The 19887-nt window shown below is 42.4% G+C and overlaps 1 protein-coding gene across 1 annotated transcript; it reads right to left on the bottom strand.

Moving 5' to 3' along the window:
* Positions 1 to 6709: 6709 nt before the first annotated feature.
* Positions 6710 to 14032, bottom strand: SLBP (stem-loop histone mRNA binding protein; the record flags this gene model as incomplete). Its single annotated transcript, XM_081999744.1, has 8 exons — positions 6710 to 6826; positions 7558 to 7642; positions 8996 to 9145; positions 9771 to 9902; positions 10152 to 10211; positions 10750 to 10854; positions 13302 to 13424; positions 13989 to 14032. 8 exons carry the CDS (start codon positions 14030 to 14032, stop codon positions 6710 to 6712), a joined length of 816 nt encoding a protein of 271 aa, XP_081855870.1.
* Between the last annotated feature and the right edge of the window lie 5855 nt (positions 14033 to 19887).

The raw sequence follows: 19887 nt of genomic DNA, 5'->3' as shown, positions 1-19887 counted from the left end.
GCCTGACCACTCTCTCAGTGAAGAAATTTTTCCTAATATCCAATCTAAACCTCCCCTGGCGCAACTTGAGGCCATTTCCTCTTGTCCTATCACTAGTTACTTGGGAGAAGAGACCAACACTCTCGTCGCCACAACACCCTTTCAGGTAGTTGTAGAGAGTGATAAGGTCTCCTCTCAGCCTCCTCTTCTCCAGACTAAACAACCCCAGTTCCCTCAGCCGCTCCTCATAAGACTTGTGCTCCAGACCCCTCACCAGCTTTGTTGCCCTTCTCTGGACACACTCCAGCACCTCAACATCCTTCTTGTAGTGAGGGGCCCAAAACTGAACACAGGATTCAAGGTGCGGCCTCACCAGTGCTGAGTACAGGGGCACAACCACTTCCCTACTCCTGCTGGCCAAACTATTGCTGATACAGGCCAGGACGCTGTTGGCCTTCTTGGCCACCTGGGCACACTGCCGGCTCATGTTCAGCCGGCTGTCAACCAGCACCCCCAGGTCCCTTTCCGCTGGGCTGCTCTCTAGCCACTCCTCCCCAAGCCTGTAGCGTTGCATGGGGTTGTTGTGGCCAAAGTGCAGGACCTTGCACTTGGCCTTATTAAACCTCATCCAGTTGGCCTCTGCCCATGGATCCAGCCTGTCCAGATCCCTCTGCAGAGCCCTCCTACCCTCCAGCAGATCAACACTGCCACCCAACTTGGTGTCATCTGCAAACTTACTTGAGGGAGCACTCAATTCCCTCATCCAGATCATCAATAAAGATATTGAACAAGACCGGCCCCAGAACCGAGCCCGCTTGTGACCGGCCGCCAGCTGGATTTAACGCCGTTCACCACAACTCTCTGGGCTCGGCCATCCAGCCAGTTCCTCACCCAGCGAAGAGTAAACCTGTCTAAGCCACGAGCCGCCAGTTTCTCCAGGAGAATGCTGTGGGAGACGCTGTCAAAGGCTTTGCTAAAGCCCAGGTATACAACGTCCACAGTCTGTCCCTCATCCACTAGGCGGGTCACCTGGTCATAGAAGGAGATCAGGTTGGTCAAGCAGGACCTGCCTTTCAGGAACCCATGCTGGCTGGGCCTGATCCCTTGGTTGTCCTGCAGGTGCCCTGTGAGCACTCTCAAGACCAACCGCTCCATAATCTTCCCTGGTACAGAGGTCAGGCTGCCAGGCCTGTAGTTCCCAGGATCCTCCTTCCGACCTTTCTTGTAGACGGGCGTCATATACACTACATCCCAAACTACACCATTTTCTTTGAAAATCAAATGGATTTTTGACACTTCCCAAAGTAACTTCAATCTCTTAACTATTTATATAATATTTTGCCAAAATTATCCAAATTTATTGGATAATATCCAAAATTATTATTTGTCAGGAATCGCTCAAAAAGTTACTCTTAAACAGCTATTAACCGATCTTCTCACGTTTTGAGAAACCATATAGAAGAAGAAAACACAGAAGAGTAAGACCTTTGAGTTAAGTTCAAAATTATTTCAAAAGGACTCTTTTACCAGTTTTGATGAAGAAACATGTGATCCGCCAGCCACACAGGTCCGTACTCAAGCATACATAGTTGCTCTATGGATGCCTTGCCTCTATACCAGGGGTTTTACCTGCATTAGCAACATGACAAAGCAGATAATCCTAAAATAATTTTAGTAAATACATGCATGAACAAAATGTTGTTTGAACGGTATTTTTGACTTAAAAATGGATTCATGGAACAAAGGTGGTTTTAGCTTTGCTTCCTTAAAGAGGCTGAAATAGTTGTACTGTCAAGTTTTTTTTCAAAACATCTGTCCTGCACCCTCTAAATTTTGAGCTACCTTTCCAGGTATTTAACAAAAAGGTATATATGTTCCTTTAAGCTTGATGTGACAACAGCCAAGTAATGCAGGAAGACCCAATTAATGCTGAAGTGAAGGAAAAGCTGGGACACTTTAGCTCTTAAAACGTTCTGCTTGCCATCTTATCAGCACGTGTATATCAACTATCCAGTCAAACCAGATGCAGCTTTAAACGAGCCACAGCTAAGAGTGCTGTCGGTTAGGCAGGCGTGGTATGAAGGATGCTGGAAGAGGACAAGACTTGGTGCAAAAGGAATAAGAGAAACACAAAACAGAAGGCACAAATCTATAAAAAGCAGGGTTGACAGGTTCTGCTGCCTACGTAACAACCTGTTCATCTTTATTTTAATGGAATTTAACCTAATAAGTCTAAAGTTTGGCAGCAGTACTTGCCAATTCACCATCTGCAGCAAACTCCACTGTCTGCAACTATGCACAACTGAACATATGGATGTTGTTTTCCTGTAGGATTAGTCTATTACCAAACATTAACCTAAATGGGATTAGGTTATCCCACATTTGCCCACTAGAGGACTTTATTGTAATGCAGAAAAAGTTTTTTTCCAATTCAGTGTTCAGCATCTTTGAAAAAACATCCGAACTCGGGCAATGTGACCACTCTGAATGCAATCCGTAAAAACTAAGCTCTCTAAGCACGCGAAGCAAAGGGGAATAATTCCTAGGATTAAAGATGCTACTATGGATGCCTGGCTGTTTCAGGATACATTCAAAAATCTAAGCCCATTTCACAAACAACTACCACTGAACATGGACCAGCTGCATTTCTGGGCTGAAATGTTTTATCCATGCCTACCTAGTTCCTTGGCGAGAATGCCTGCTGAACAGCTCCTACGGTTTGCTTTTAACAACGCCAGCAGAATTAAGTGATCTGTAATCTAGCCGAAGCAGGTTAGAGGAAAAGAAAACCAGGGATAAATTAGTGCAGAAAAAGGAGCAGTACCACAGGACGGTGCACTCTGAAGCAGAAGCGACACAGCGCAGCTCTGAAAGGATGGAACACAGATGGAGCTGAGAGGGTGCAGCACAGCGAAAAGCAACGCTCATCTCAAAGGGGCAGACAGCCGTGTATGAGGCGCGATGCTCCGAGGGCAAGCTGCACTCAACGCTGAGAACAAGGCGATCATACCCCAAGGTCTAAGCTGAAAATCTTGGCTGAGTAGTAGCAGGTTAGTTGGATTTGTCTCAAATTATATATGAGTTTACGGACTAACCACGGAGAAGCTACTCTGCAGAAATTTAAAAGCATCTCAAGACATTTGCCGAAGTAGAAGTATTTGTTATACCTTTCATTGTAACAGAAAAGTACTAGTCTCAGCCGTTTGCCTAGTATCTTTCTACTCTGCGTAGTTATTATGGTTCTTCACATTGTTTTCCCCACATTCCCCCTTACCTGAATCTTTTAGTCAGAGAAAGACTCCTACATTTCCTTCTCCGGTACAGATTCCAAAGAACACAAGTCACAAAATCATAAGGACTGTCACAGAGAACCCAAATTACTCAAAAAGATAGTGATTTGGGTTTTTTTGTTTGTTTTAATAGTATTTGTTCATGTATTATTTTCTCACTAAAAACCATATTAACAGACTCAGATACCATACTTAAAATGCTTTCTGGAATGAATATTTTTTGTGAAGTTATGGAAAAAGCTTGATAAAAATTGATCTTCAGAGAGAGACAGACATTTTTCAGACTAGTAGAGTAACAAATTTTTGTACAATAAGCTCCGAAATATATGCAACTCCTCTAGCTATCTCAGTGGGTAATTATTAGGTTCAATATTCGTATTTCAAAACGAGGTGTAAATAGCCTTACCCTTTGGAAGCCTCTAAACAATCTTCTGAATATTCCACCAATCCAACCTGTTTGACTAGATACAGTGGTGTAGAAAAACTACTTTTAAAAACATTCTACTGCCTGTTCCGATACCCAGGTACAGATTAACACGCCACCACCCCCTACCCCCCCACCCTCCCCAAAAATCTCATCTAATTGTTTCCCTTCTAGCACAGGGACTCCGATACTGCCTCACCCCAGCTCTCCACATAAAGGATTAAAGTTACTGATTCACTCCAGGATAATTTAGGGTGGTATTTTATGGCCTGTGTTACCCAGGATCCTGTGTATCTGTTAGTACCTAAGGACTTAACGTTCATTTAAGATATCCTGAACAGCCTGGGTGTACCCTTGAGAAGTTCTGCCGCTTTATTTGAAGGTCTTTTCCAACCTTAGTGATTCTGTGATTTGTGCAGCTTAGGTATAGCCTGAGGTTAAGAGTAGCACGAATAGAAGCAAATTCACTGATCGCCTAATTCACTGCATAGCCACTCCAGTATTACACCATCAAACTATACAGCCCGAGTATTACTGCTCACTACAGCAATTACTGCTCACTACAGCAATTACTGCTCACTACAGCAATTACTGCTCACTACAGCAATTACTGCTCACTACAGCAATTACTGCTCACTACAGCAAGCCTGTAAGCAGCCCAAGCACCTGGTGTCTCCTGATGACACTTACATGTGTCACAGTTTGCATGTTAACTACTGACCTGCACTTCAAGATTACGAAGACAGTCAAGTTGACAAAAAAATACTAGTTTCCAGGTATGCAATATGCAGTTTTCTACAGAAATCTTGCCTTACTCATTACACACTGGGTAGAAACACATCCTTAAACATTAATACCCTATTCTAGACTGATGTTCAGCTGCGTGAACTATTTGTAACTTAAGCCATGAATGGTTTTGTTCTTGGCTTCACGTTACTCATTACTAACCTTTAAATAATTCAGAAATAACACACATTCTCAAAAAAACACTCTTAATAGTCTAGTACCATCAGTTACTAACAGTCAAGCGGCACAGGGACAGAACTGCGTTAAGCTTTAAGTGTCCAACGCGAATTAGATGCATTAACCATTAAAAACCTAACAGTAAGTAGCCATGACTTGAAATAGTGTTCCCAAGTAGCTTCATATGCAATTGTCTATTGGGCTTATTATCAAAGTTAAAAACTGAGACACTCAGAACTGTTACTGTGCTACCTGGGAAGTCTAGTTTAAAACCCTTTTAGCCATTTCGTAGAAGCCTTAAGTAAAGGCATCAAATGATTCTAGTTAGACATGGAAGAGTTTGGCTTAACCCTAAGACCACTTTTATTGAAGGGGATATAGGAAAAAAGTTCCAAAGCAAATTGCAGCTCAAGCTACAATTAAGTATTACAAAAACACTTAAGAACAACCAAGGACAATGTGGACAAAAAATGAGCCATGGGAAAAGCAATCTGGGGAGGGCAGAGAGGGCTTACTCCAGGAAGTAAGCAGGACTAACTATCACTTTGCCGCCTTCTCTGGAAAAAATGCATGTTAGGAAGGCTGTCTCCTTAACACCAGAGCACACCTCCAGCCTTCTCCATGTGCCACTGCTTCCTCTTGGAAGTTTACCCATCAGATCAAGCTACTGGATTTTAAGAGTGCCCAACAAATTAGATAGCTAGTAATACTGCTTACAGCTGGGATACTTACTTAAGTGGAGAAGTTTAAGTGTTGCATTGAGCCTGACAGTGTTGTAACACCAATACTCAGAAATTCTGTTCTAGAGAGAAAACCAGGTGAGGCGACTTGTTGTTGAAGTCCTGTATAGTAAACAAGAATGAAATGTCCACCTAGCTCTTCTAGAAGTTTTTCTACAGAACATAATTTGGTAATCAGCTAAGGGACATCTACTGGACTAAACTGCTTCTAAGGAGTCTGCAAAAGGTCAACAACAGGCTTAGCCATTATAACCAAGTCTTAACTCCACCCCAGTGGCCTGCACACCGAGAAATAGCTTTTAAGGTCTCCCTCAAAGTCAGAGGATGCTATTAACACACGCATATCCTAGCCTGGCATCAGTATCAGTCTGACACGCATGGCTTTCAGTATTTTCCTGCATTTTTTTATCCACAGAACATCACTAGGAGGAAATGAAGTTAGAGTGTCATAAGTAAATGCAATTATGTTTATTTTCCAGCAACATCCCATACAAAAGTAATGAAAACATTAACTGCTTTCAGCAGAAAATCTGTACAATGTTATCATTCATAACAGTTTTACATTTAAAATCACCAAATTAAAAAGAATCAAGCACTTTACTGACACATTGTTTTCTTGACTGTATTAACAAATGACTCTGACTATTTACAAATTTCAAATTCAGGCTACTGCTCCTTAAAGCATTATTGCTTGGGCTTTACCACACTGACCTCCAATTTTTTTAAAAGTATTTAATTTCCCAGCAGAAATATTTTGCAAATAAAAAAGAATCCGCTTTAAAAAAAAAAAAGGCAAGGCAGTTTAATCTTACACAAAATAACTGCAGTATGAGTTTAGTAGTACTAATCAGCAGTGTGGTTCAGCTACCACCTGTATTACTTTAAGTCAGATCCTTGTAGTAAAGTCAGATGGAAAAGCAAGGTAACATACAGATGCTCAAAAATATCTCTCTACTTTGCTCTTGATCTGCAGGTGAGCAACTGCAATTATAGACACAATGAGGAAAAAAAAAATCAGTAAGATCTTGCTGAACAATTTATAATTACTTGAGGATAGCACTGCCTTTTGCTATTTTTGCTGTTGAAAGGTTTTATTAAAAAAATCCGATATACATAAATTAAAAGTTTAAAAGAAGTCACACAACTTAACTGTATTTTTACATAAGTTTGGTCCAGAGAATACGTAGACCAACCACAACTTAGAAAATAGTCTTCAACTTTGCTTAAGCTTTCTTCCTATTAACAGTTTATGAACCAAGCCAACTTCTCAAATGTAAAAGTAATTTCCTCTAAAACAGTTTGCATGAGACTACTTAACTCACAGTATTGAAATCTTTAAGTGGTTCACTCAAACACACTTCCAAGTCAAATTCACCTTCTGCTTGATAGTCAATATGTCTAACTTTGGTGGGAGTGCCAGAACAGGTATCCTGGAACACAAAGTCAGTTAATAATTAGCAGTTAAATAGAGGTTTAGTTATGCAATAATTCATTTCACTTCTGCAAGTTGTTTAGACCACCCTATAACAGAGGCTTACAAAAACTTTACAGACCATACAAAAACCCAACACTAGTCTTCAGATTGAAGAGATTTAAATGAAGGCTTCTGCCCATTCAACCAACTAAGATCTCCTGCAAATGTTTTAAGGACCTATGTATGTATACATGAAATCATCATACAGATTTAATGTTCACCCGAGAAACTAATCCAGCAAGAAAAACATTACTAGATATTTACTGAAGGTTACTGCTCATCTGTACTAAATACTTACTGGATGTAAGAAGAGCCTACTTCAAAAAGTCTAAGTGGGCCAAGAAAATTACATCCTATTTTATCATTACATATTGCAATCTAAAGTAGTGTTTCGACTGTACATCACAGTTTATAACTGACATGCTTTGAACAGGTATTTTCTTTTGCAGTTTAAAAAAATGAGATGACTGTCATTTGAGGTGGTCACTTAAGTTCTAACTCTCTGAACTCGGACTACAGACAGATATTGGCTATAGCTGGGAGAAAGTCTGAATCCAAAGATCCCTCAGCTTTATCAACAGTCCCTAAACACAGCAAATATTCAATTTCTTATGTATTCAGGCTACTCTGGATCTAGTTCCAAGTAATGGACCAATTATTAACAAATATTTATGCAAATATGCTTACATCATTATCTTGACAGCTCGTTTGAGATTCAGTAGAATTGCTTCCGACAGATTCTGTCTCCATCTCACCAAGGTCAACAGGACTACTGTAAAATAAATAAAAAGCATACAGCTTAAAACAAATTCAGTTTTTCAGTAATAAAGTTGCACTTTGTAGGTGCCATTCTGAAAATGATCGCCTAACAAGAGCAGAGAGACCTACAGAGATTATAGGGACAGTAGCAGGAAACTGCAGCGACCAAAGAGAAGAACATGTCAACTCAATACAGCCAAAATGGCCAAGGACTAAATTAAAGTCTTAAGACTGAGTGCTGCAACTTGTCAAAGACAAATACCCAACACTCAAACAGTGCCTCAATACAGTGACAAATGTTATAGAAGAGCAAGGAATTATTTTTTTCCACACAAGTTTTTCATCAATTTGTTTTGCAACATTAGGATTTAATAACCGCTATACACAAAACTAGATCCCAGCATCTGAAAGATTGACTAGTATTTCAACACTAACATATACAGTAGGCTTCAGGCCAAAATACCAACTCCTCCCATGTTGATTAAAAGTAACAGGAAGTTAAAAGTAAGCCTTTGCTTTTAGAACCCATTGCTCCATACTGGTTTTTACATTAGCATCACTGTCAGGGAAAACAGTAGTTTATTACCACAGAACTGTTTCCTGAGGAATTAGTTATATCCGTGTCCCCCTCATTCTGTAGTCCTCCAGTTTTATTTTGCATGTTCCCTGGTCAGCTCTATTGCTTTCTATAGAGGAAAATAACTAGTTGCATTATTCTACATCTTCTACAGCAAAATACCACAGTAGCTTGGACTGTGAACACTTGTGGCCATGCTTTTAATTTAATGGTACCTTGAGATTATTTTACAAGTAGTACTTTCTTCCTCTCTGCTCAAGAAACAAGAATTTATACCACTGCTCTTGAACTAGCAAGTGAGAAGGCTATGAGGCAGGTTCTCGTAAGTTGTATTGGTCCAAACAATATTAATGAGATCTGTTAATTAGCGAGACCTCACCAGCACTGCTTCTACCACAGATCAATCTGCAGACTGCTCAAAGAATCAGCTTGCCTTGGTGGTGCGGTATTTTCTTTTACAGAGCACTGCCGAATAAGCTCTGATTTCATCCAGTGGGCATACATTAAAGTAGTGAGGGATATATATGAACTATGCAAGGCCTTGCAAGGGCACTGGGTAAGTCTAGTCCCAGCAACTAGGTCCAGAAAGCTATTAGCTATTTTGACTGAGAAGGAACTGAATAGCACAAAGAGTGGACAAGTAACTAATGAAAACATTCAGCAATCACTGACTTGTCTCAAAAAGGGCTATGCTGGTTTGTTTGTTTTGTGTTTTTTTTTTTTTTTTTTTTTTTTTAACATGAGATTTTATAAATTTATATAAAGTTATCCTGAATACTCTATACATACATTTCTTGCAGATCACATCCTTCTTCAGTAGGTGGATCCCAGGAATGCAATGCAACTTTCCATAGTTTAATTTGCTGATCCCATGACCTACGGCTGTACTTCTTAAATTTATTTGGAGTTCTGGGATGAACTCCTGGTATACGATGGCATCTATTCAGATATTAGACATGAAAAATTAATTAGTTTTTTTCACACGTACATACCATGTAGCTTTAAATGTCAAGACTATTGCCTGCTACACAGACTTGTTACAACGCAGCAAATTCTAAGTTTTATCATTTACGAGAAAAGAACACTGAACAATTCCAGCACGCAAGTGAAAAGTTGTCAGCTCCATATGAACTTTTTAGGTTTGTCTTTGAGTCAAATAAAAAAAAAAAGGATTGTCAATCATAGGTCTGAAAACTTTATTCCAAACTCAAGAGAAACTGTAGTCTATTTTGGCTTTTAGTTTACTAATGAGAAATTTGACTGCAGAAAGCAGTTTCGTTTCTTCTAGTTGACAAGCACAACTAAAAAAACTTTCACTTCCATTTCTGTAGCATGAGAAAGTTTGAAGGGATATTCTTCATGTACCAACTAGTAAAAAAAATCCACATCTCATTTGACTGTTAGTGTGACTTATAAGTTAAAAAATATCTTAGAAAGTTTAATTTGTAGATACCTTCTATTTGAACATGTCTCAGATACCAAGTTTAGTACATTAATATGCTTATAAGTGACAAATATGACTTACAACCAAACATGTAGTTTTCCAGAAACTCAAGCAGCTTACCTCGGAACTTCTTTAATGTATCTATCATATGCAATTGTGTTTTTTCCATAGTTTATCTGTTTTTGTCTTCTCATCAAAACCACTTCATCTGTCTCGAGTTCTACTGTCACAGTGGACTCCTTCGAATCAGAACTAAAGAAAAAACGTTGTAGATTTGGGACTAGAAAGCAAGCGACACTCAAACAAACTCACGTGTAGAAGATTATAAAGAAACACATTAAAACTTTACAGATGAATGCTTGTGCTGTTCCTGAACTACCATGTTAGAGCAGACTTAAGATGAACTATTTCAAACGGAGTGTTTTCAGAAGCAACAGCGATGTATGTCAAAATCATACCTATTGTGAGGATTTTCCTCAGCTAAGCTAAAGTTTAACCTACCTTCCAGAGGAGGACTTCCTTTCTCTTGAAAATTCATTTATCAGGAGTTTTCTTCTGTATCTGCAAGAGTTCAAATACATATTAAGAATATACACAAAGAGAACAAGTAAGGCTGCACTCTCACAGCTCACAGTTGATTTTACTTGTCAGTTAAGCAGCGGTCTTGAAGAAGTCAACCCAGTCACTGTAAATGCCTTTCCACTATGGAACTGATGTTTCAGTTTTCCTCTTTAAAAAAAAAAAAAAATCTGGGGACTTTCTTTTCCCAAGTCTTTTCCATAAAAATCCTTTCAATAGCAATGACATGCAAAAACAGTAATTACTGAAAAAACATACAAAGTAATTCAATCTGAGAGATTTAAGAAAGGATTTTTCTAAAAGGGACATATTTGATGATACACATCAGCTCTCCAAAGAGTATGCTATGTCATTCCTGCAGGACTTAAGCCAAAGCTGACCTAAAAGCAGCAAACAAGATGCTAAGGTTGGTCTAATTTTACTACAATGGTGAAGTTAAAAATAAAAGTCGATACAGATTTTACAAGACAACTACCATTTCCCCTCCTTTCCCCACTTCATCTTAAACCCCCACTGGTACCTTGCAATTTCTTTGTTAACATTGGTCCTCATTTCATGTTCTTCCACTGCACTTCCCCAATCTGAACACCGGGAAAGGGGTCCAGGGCCTTCTGGTGTTGTAAAACTAGAAAGAAAAAAAAACAAGCCTCTGCATTAAAATTTCATTTTATTGTATTTCCCACCCCCAGCATCTCCTCCACTCACAGCTTGATAGCTATTTAATATATTAATTTATAATAGTCACAATGGCTGCAAAAACCTTGTATTGTTCTATTAAAATGTCATCATTGTAAAATGAAGCATCAGTTGAGAGTTCCAACTTGAGGTTGTATGGTTTGGTTTCTTTGTTTGTTTTGTGGTTTTGGGTTTGGTTTTTTTTTTTCCTTAAAAAGTTTATGGTATGTTTTCTACACATATCTACACTGTAGCATGTAACCTAGCCTATACTTTTAATAACTTTAAGCTAGTGTCCTTCAGAAAACAGTATGTGAAATACCAACTTTATTCATTTACTCACTTACTTTCACTCCACTAAATGAATTAACAAATATTTCTTCTTTCATGATTGCAAACTCATTAGCTATATGAGAGACAAAAGTTAGAACACAGAATTCAATTTTACAGCTAATTAATTACATGATAGCACCAAGAGTTTTTTGAAAATGTACCTAGTAGAAAAGGCAAAGGCACAAAAAAAGCAATTTTTAGCCGCTAAACTGAGGTTTGCTATGACTTTGCAAACTGGTATTTAACAACTTTATTGTAGCCCATTAGCACCACCAGCAGATTCAGACTGTTGCAGGGGAATAACCTTATATCCCTTCCCAGCCAACAACAGTTGTCTACATTCAGATTGAGTATGTTTTTCAGTTTCTGTCCTCTTGATGACCAATTTTCCTAGAGTACAAACTCAAAACCACATCTTACAGACCAAAGCTTTTTCAGTAGATCTGGAAACGCTCCGGAGACTTACCAGGATTCTGCACAAAGTCATCCCCTGAAGTCAGAGAATTAGATCCATCCGTGCTAAAACCAGTTCCAACTCCCTTCCTGCTCCCAGCCCAGAAATCAGCTTGTGCTACTTCTAAGTCTCTGTCAAATTCAAACTCAAAGTTCTTTTTAGATGAAACCCAGTTACCAACTCAGAAAAAATAAAAATCCACAGCAAACAGTACAGGTCCCTCTGCAAATATCTGTCCAACCTCCAAGGATTTTTTGCATTTGCTTATATTCATTTCTAACTTTGCAGAAAATGCAGGCTACATTCAATTCCTGCTCTCCCATGGTAGAGAGCAGCGCAATCCCAGAAGTACTCAGTCAGTCCCACCATCTCAGCTTTTTCCTCAACACTGTCATACCTTTTTATACTTGTTTGATTCTGTACCTGTGCTGTGTATACAGAGTATTAAGGAGAACATGAGAGGATCTACAGCTTTTTCTCTCAATTAATTCACTCTGTGACAGTATTGGTGCCAGACACACTAAGCTTAGCTACCTTTCTTCAGACCCTCAGCCCCACATGCCATTTCACACTCGGTGAGAAGCTCTGGTGCTGCGACAGGACTGCAAGTGGTGCACACGCTCTGCCAGAGGGGCAGGAAAACAAGGCTGTAACCCCCCTCAGACTGCCTCCATCCCCATCCTCTTCCCATTTTAAGACTTTATTTTGACAATGTGGAATTGGCATAAGCAAAAAGTAGTCTTAGAGCAGGAAGAGAATGACATCACTCAGAGTTGAATCAAACTACACCTGAAAGTACGCCTGCTCAATTCAATAGGGGAAGACACACAAAAACATTGCTCATTTAAGTTGGAACTGATGAAACAATCTGTCAAGTTTCATCTTCATCCTCCTATTAAAACACACTTCCTGAAATTAATTTATTTTACTCTGGATATTGGAATTTGAGCCACTGACCAATGTCTTCCCTGCTTATTATCAGCAAAGAAAAATAGGTGGTTACAGGGCACAGCCCATCTTGTTCTAATTAGAAATCTAGATTCAATCAACTGGGCTGCAGGCCACACCTCCCATCCACTGATAAAAGGGACTAAAGAGACCGTGGCATGAATAGCTCAGAAGTAGACAGTGATCTAAAACAAGATGCTTTCACTAAACTGAAGTTTACCTGTGCTGGGAAATGCTAGCGAGCAACAGCACGAGTGACCTCAGGAGTAGACCCCAGCACGCATGTGCTGACGTATACTTAGACATAGCTTCTCAAGACGGTCTGTACTGCCTTCAGAAATATGAAGACAGATGACTTAAGAACTGAATTTTTTGTCACCTCGTTTAATCCCACCAGAACGGTATGTATGGCCTATATCCACACACACACATAACTGGCTTGTGCAGTTATCGCTTGGTGACAAATAGCAGTAAGTGAGCATGAAACAGGACAGAAACCGATGAGGAATATAATTCAAGACAGAAGAATGAAAAATGTTTATTCTTAAGAAGTGACTCCGAGTGATATGTAAGTAGGCAGGGCTTGAAAACCCGAGCACAACAGCCAGTTCAACAGCTCCTGAGGAGCAGACGAGCAGAGTCGCTTCCGTCGCAGTGCCTACCTGTCCAGCCTGTTGTCCGTAGGCCCGTACTTGTCACCAAACGCGGATGAATCGCATTCGTTCTGCTTTCTCCGCTTTCCGTCCGCGCCGCGTTTCCTCCCGTGGGACCAGCGAGGCGGAGGGCTGGCAGCAGGCAAGCCAAGACAGGGTGAGCACGCTAGCGGCTTTGTTTTGTAATCTCTTTGGGACAGCACCGCGTGCAGGAGCCCGAGCCTACGGACTAACGTTACCTCATCCAAGCCCTGAGCCACAGCGGGAGGCGCGGGCCCGGAGCCCCGCCGGGGGAGGCCCTCCCACGCAGGAAGCCCCGCTCCCAACGGCCCCGTCACTCGCGGGCAACAGGAGACCCGGGCGGCTACACCCCTCCGCACCCCGCGGCGGCTCCAGCGCCGCTGCCCTTTCGCTGCGGGACCCGCACCTCAGCGAGGGGCGAGCGGCGGCCCCGCGGGCGAACATGGCGGACCCCGGCCGGCGGCCGCCCAGCGGCGCGCGCGGGAGGCGTTGGGGACGGGGAAGGCCACGCGCAGGTGCGCGCGGGCCGCGGTGCTCCCCTCCTCCCCCCCCCCCCCCGCATCCGTCCCGCCCAAGGGACGGGAGGCGAGGGCGGCTCGCCTCTCCGCCACGGGAGCGCAGGGAGGGCTGAGTGCCGGCACCGGCACCGCTGGCCTCAGCCCGCGGCGGCCCTACCTGCTCTTCGTGCCGCCGTGCGGGCTCCTCTGGCGGAAGGACATGGCGCGGGGTGTCCACGGGGGGGCTGGAGGGAGAGCCGGGCGGCGGGGGCACCGGAGCGGGCTGGGAGGGAGCGGCGGGCAGCGAGGGAGCACGGACTGTGCTTCCCGCTCAGCCCCTTCGCATCTCCCGCCGGCGCTGACTGCCCCCGCCTGGCGCCTGCGCCGGCCCCTCCACGGCGACAGGTACGCGGGGGGGGGACGACGGGACGGGACGGGACAGCACAGCCGCCAACCCGCGTCCTCGCCCCGCCCGCCGTGCCGCACCGAGCCGAACCCGCTGGTGTGCGCAAAGCACACACGCTCCCGCTCCCGGCACACGCGGCCCCGAGGACACTTGCCGCCCCCCTCCCCGGGCTGCTGTAATGGTTTCGCCCGCTGCCGCCGGCCCCACCCCGCCCGGCCCCGCCCCGGGGCGTGTTGGCGGGAGAATCAAGCGCGGCGGCAGGCGCTTTTGGCGCGCGCTGGCTGTGGGGCGGGGCCCACAACGCGGCGAACCTGCGGCTCGTGTTAAAACAAAAAAAATAGCCAAACCGAAAGGACAAATACAGATTCCCGTGATCTAAAGGTGAGGGACTGCAGTCGTCAGCACGGCTCTTTAACCGGCGGAAAGCAGACGGTGCTTCAACGGCCAGTTCAAGGCCTACGCAGCGGGTCCGGTCTGCATACGTATGCCTGGTGCATGCAATTAACTTCTTTTCACTATCCACGTCTTCATTAACTCTTCTTAAAAAAAAAAAAAAAATTACCACTGGACAACAGCTATGATAACAAAAGTTCAAAAAAACAGAGCAGAATTGTACTTATAGTATCAGGCCACAGAAAATGGGATTTTACACTTCAGTTTTAGCAAGCTTTCTTCTGGATCAGTCATGGTTTGCATGTCAGTCTACATTTTTATATTTTTATAATCTACATTTCATACGAGGATCAGCCTCACCTTTCCCCCACAGGTAGCAGAAAGCTGGCAAACCTTGGCTCTGGTTATATGACAGAAACAGTTAGATGCTTGTACCCAATCTAGCTCACGCGAGGTAAATGCACCGAATCAGCCTAAGTAAGTTACTGAGCTCCAAAAACAACCAAAAATTCTGCAGGTTTCACTAGTAAAGCTTTCTAGTGCAGACGTGGCCTTAGTCCAAAATAATGCTGATGATATTTAGGGATATGAGACCATTTGAAAAGCTGCATTTTTTTTTTTCTTTTAACTTGTGTATTTGTTTAGTAAGGTTGCAACAAGAGCTACAGTTCTCAAGAATAATCCCTGCTCTTTGGCTCAAAGCAGCAGGGGAAAATTTAATTGTCAGCGGAGCAGGGGCAAAGCAGCCCTCAAGTAGGTATCTGACAGAGTACAGAGCATAAACATGTCTTCTAATGAACCTGGGCGTAGTGAACCCAACATTCATTACTATGACAGGCTGTATTTGAGTAACACTACAAGATGAGCAATGAAATGCATTTGATGGATGGCAAAAGTAGCAAATAAAAGTTTTTGGGGATTTTTTTTTTTTTTTTTGAGCAGCTTATCACAAAAGCAACTACCAAAGCCCAGCAACATTTTTGGAGAGACCTTTTTATGAAGATACTTCATGCGTAGCAAGGTTGAAGTGTGTGTTGAGAGGAAGAATTTGCCTCTCTACTGTAGAAATGAAGCATGGTTTCGCAAACTACAACTTTGTCATATAATTATTTACAGAAATGAAAGATGCCTGCTACTCTGACTTGTGTTTCCAGTCATCATTGACACAGAATTGGAGCTCTTGTTGTCCACGAGTGGAAAGGACATTGTCACCAGGCGCAGTGGGTAGCAGTACACACCTCCATACGCTGGGAAAAAGGAATCATCTGAACAGCATAACTGCAGCTGAAACAAATGTGTTGCTTTGGATCCATATTATTTAAAGTAATTAAGACAGTTATCAGACAAACAGCACCTGCAATACATATCTTATTCCTCCTGACTCTTCTTCACCACATGCTCCCATTAATTGCAGGTCTCTAGAATCAAATCTTGAGTAGTTCCAGGATCACATTTGTTTCTTCCCGTTTCCTGATGAATCTTTTTTGAAGAGTTGAACAGAATGGCCTACAGGAACATCCCAGGTGAAGTGTGGTAAATAACCAGGCAGCCCTTCTTACCTCTTTTTCACTTTGCAGATATAAAAAGGGGCTTTCTTCAAGGCTGTGGAAAACCATACAGCACAGTATCTACAGGCGCTTTTAACTTTGGGTGTAAGAGCAAGGGTAAGAAGGTACATCAGCAGAGTAAAAACTGCTGAATTTTCTTCTGCCAGAGATCACTGCAGTATTATACATGTGGTCTTAAAGGCCAAGAGGAAGCACCTGCTCAGTTAAGCTCAGGATTGCCCAGATTTGTTGAAGATCCTCTTCATGGTGAATTGACAAAGCTCTTTGCACATTGTCTTGTTAAAAGTGAGAGAATTCACAGATTTTTTTTTTTCCAAAAAAGCACTTGAATGATTTTTTGGCAAAGCTCTGCCAGACAATGGATGGATGAATGCACACAGACACTCACACTAACTTCCCAGCAAAAGTAACAGCTTCAGAAGTGGAAAGACAACTGCTCCCTGCCAGCCTACCTTGGGAACTGCACCAGGCCAGACCAACAGTCTTCAGACAATAATTTGAAACAGCTTTTAGAAATTAAACAGTTTGAAATCTCAGCAGCTGGCTTACCTTTTTTTTTTGCATTATTTTGCTTGACTTTTCAATGGTTTTACACTTCCTCCCTCCCCGCATTTGTGAATGCACTGAATTCACTTCTACACACTGCATCTGCATTGTCATTATATGTATTTATCTCCAGGACTCCTTGTAAATATGCATTTGGAAATGGTGTTTTAGCTCATTAATAATGCTTTTTGGGTGGAATGTCTATATACCTAATTGTCCTGGCTGAAATATGTAGTATTTTGAGAAGAGGCAAGGGAGAACTGTGTTCACCTTCCATCAGCTCATTGGTTTTTCCTCAAAGGTTGTAGACAGGTCCTGTACATTTCTCCTCACAGATCTGTTGTAGGATGTCTCCACAATGCCTGCCTTTGCGTGGTAATAGTCGGGCTGGCTCTATGCTCAGTGAAACACCAAGATCTGAAAATAGTACCGTGTAAGGGATTTATCTTGGAAGTTCCTTTCCCTTTGCTTGGCCTTACCGCAGTTATACAAACTCACACACCTTCTGTATGGCACCTGCATAAACATCCACACTCCTGCAGGACAGTTTGCTACGCTAACACCTCTCCTTGCCCACACACTGCTGTGGAAAAACAGAACTGTGTCCCTGAACCAAGAACATGCTTGAAGTACAGCATAGGTTCAAAACATGTACAAACAAAGTCCATTTCCTCCAGCCTTGCTCTGAGATAAGGACTTGAATGGCGTGTTCAGCTGAACACATCCAAGCAAGCCAGCCAGAGGACAGCTCCAGACTGGAAGACACACAGTACTTTTAGCATAACGCTACATACAAGTTGAATTCAGTTTATCCAGCAGAATTATCTGCTGTAACACAGCTTAGGGATTACAGCTGCCTTGCATCTTTCTGTCCTCATCAGCAAAAAAAATCCTTCAGAAAAGCACTTTCACACCACAGTGGGCATTTTAAGAGCAGAAGGAGACATCCTATCACTGTGACCTCAAAGGAGGAGTTTTAAAAACAAAACAAAGGACACATAACCGATGGCATTTCAGAACTGCTAGTAAGGACTGTTTCTACAAGCACAGGTAATATATCATCTGTGAGGAGATTCTCCTGGTGGAAGCATGCCTACAGAAGATATATGTCACTTCTTGGAAGAAATTTAAACCTAGCTGGTGAAGTTCAGAGTTTATTTTGTCTTAATCATGAACTAAGCACAGATTTACGCAAAGTGCATTTAATTAAAATAGGTAAAACTAATGGAAGGCTACCAAGTACAACCTGGGGGTGGAGTGCCAGACTTCAGCTTTGCTTGTCTCAGTTGTAAGCTCTTATGTCAAATAGTCTTGGAAAGATAAACAAGTGAATGGACAGACTGCATTCCAGTTTTAACTGTTCTGTATAAACTCATTAGGTTACTAATTAGAAGACAATACAATGGTTCAACATCCAGTGGCAGCACTGCATGAAATGACTTTAGCCAACCTCAAACTGTATCTGCTCAGTTTCATTCCTTTCCTTGCGCTACCACAGCTTGTCCACACGTACAGAACCTGGATTAGGGAATAAATCTGCCCAAAATTTAACTGCCACAGGCAGATTGGTTATTCTATTTCTAGTCGAAGTCATCTTCAACCGAGAAATACAAGATCTTTTAAGGACTGCTGAATTACAAATCCCATGGATTTGTGTCCATAAATCCGCTGCAGGCCCCATCCATCATATGCAAAAGCTTAAGGGCTCTGACAGCTCAGCTTAGGTATTTAATGACAGCCTATTACTCTCACCTAACAGCTCCATCCTCTCCAGGAGGACACCCTTCTCATGGCAGAATGGGTGGTGGGGCTTCAGCTGCTCCCTTCCACTAGGTTACAATGCACTAAATACAAGTTCGTAACAAGATGTCAAAATACAAACTGAGGGGTTGGACACAACCTAAGCTGTAAACTTCCTTCAAGAGTTTGATTTAATCTCTGAAGAGTCCTCCTTCCCCCTTTTAGCAAGGGCTAAAACAAACAAACAAACAGCACTACTGAAGCCACATATCCCTTTTATAATGAAACTCTAACAACACAACAGCAAAAGCAGACTAACAGGGATTTTTAAAGTTAAAGTCTTTAATTCTTCTGCATAAAGACAAAATGCCAAAAGTGTAACACATTCCCTTATTTACAATCATCATAAATCAAATGAAAGCACACACACTGGAACAAGAAGGTTCTAAATATTACTTCTTTAAAAAGTGCTGTACAGATGTGTTCCTTGGCATACACACACTCTGTGCTCTGTCGTGTGTGACTGAGCCACCCTTGTGCTGGGACACTACTGAATTCCATGGCTGAGCATGCCTGGAAAAACGTTTTGGGCGGGACTGGGAGCAGTTTCTGGGGAAGCAGCTTGCTTCCACATTAGCAGCACAACAGGCTTTTGGCCCTTGGGTACACTGCCAGCCCCACAGCAAGGATGCTGTGTGTCATCTCTAGCACTGCCGCAGCTCTGCAGCAGCCTTGCGAGAAGCCAAACCCAACTCCTGCAAAGAGACAATTCCCAGCTCCAAACAGACATTTGTATCCCAGGTCATGCTACATAAAATGCCACAAGGACTGTAAAAAATTCTTGTAACTGGTCTAAATTCCACTGTAGCCACAGCCCTCACTTTGCCCTTCTAAGCACAGTGCTAGAAGAGTAAAACAAAGGAAAGCCTATCTCAACACTGTCACAACCCTTAGCCTAGACACCCCATGCCCAAAAGCAGCTCCAAACCTGCAAATACTGCTGCTCACCTCCAATTCCTGTAGGAACAGCAGGCACTGAACTCATCCTCTTACACACTTAGCAGTAGACTGGCTCTTCCGGTCAGGTTGCAACACATGCAAAAGCAAACTCCAGCATTTAGGCTGTCTTGCTGTTCAAACAGTCACTCATGCCCTTAAAGAGGGGAATCTGGTTTTGATAAACCATCTACCTTTCCCTTCTCTTCTCTCACTAGGCTTAGGCAAATGATAGCTTAATATAACTTATCTCAGAGAATGGTAAATAAGCCAAATGGATGATCACCCAGTCCAAAAGCTAAGAGAGTTTTCTTTAACAGGTGGAGAAAGGTTGAAATTGTCTACATTCATTTGAAGCAGTTCTTCAGGTTGACTGTACAATTCTGGTCCCGTAGATGGAACAAGGTTTAACTCCTTGGTTTAAGGGG

This window comes from Phaethon aethereus (assembly GCF_964289735.1).
Source record: "Phaethon aethereus genome assembly, chromosome: 4".
Classification (NCBI taxonomy): domain Eukaryota; kingdom Metazoa; phylum Chordata; class Aves; order Phaethontiformes; family Phaethontidae; genus Phaethon; species Phaethon aethereus.
Note: the sequence above shows the minus strand (reverse complement) of the source record. Positions and strands in the feature narration are given on the sequence as shown.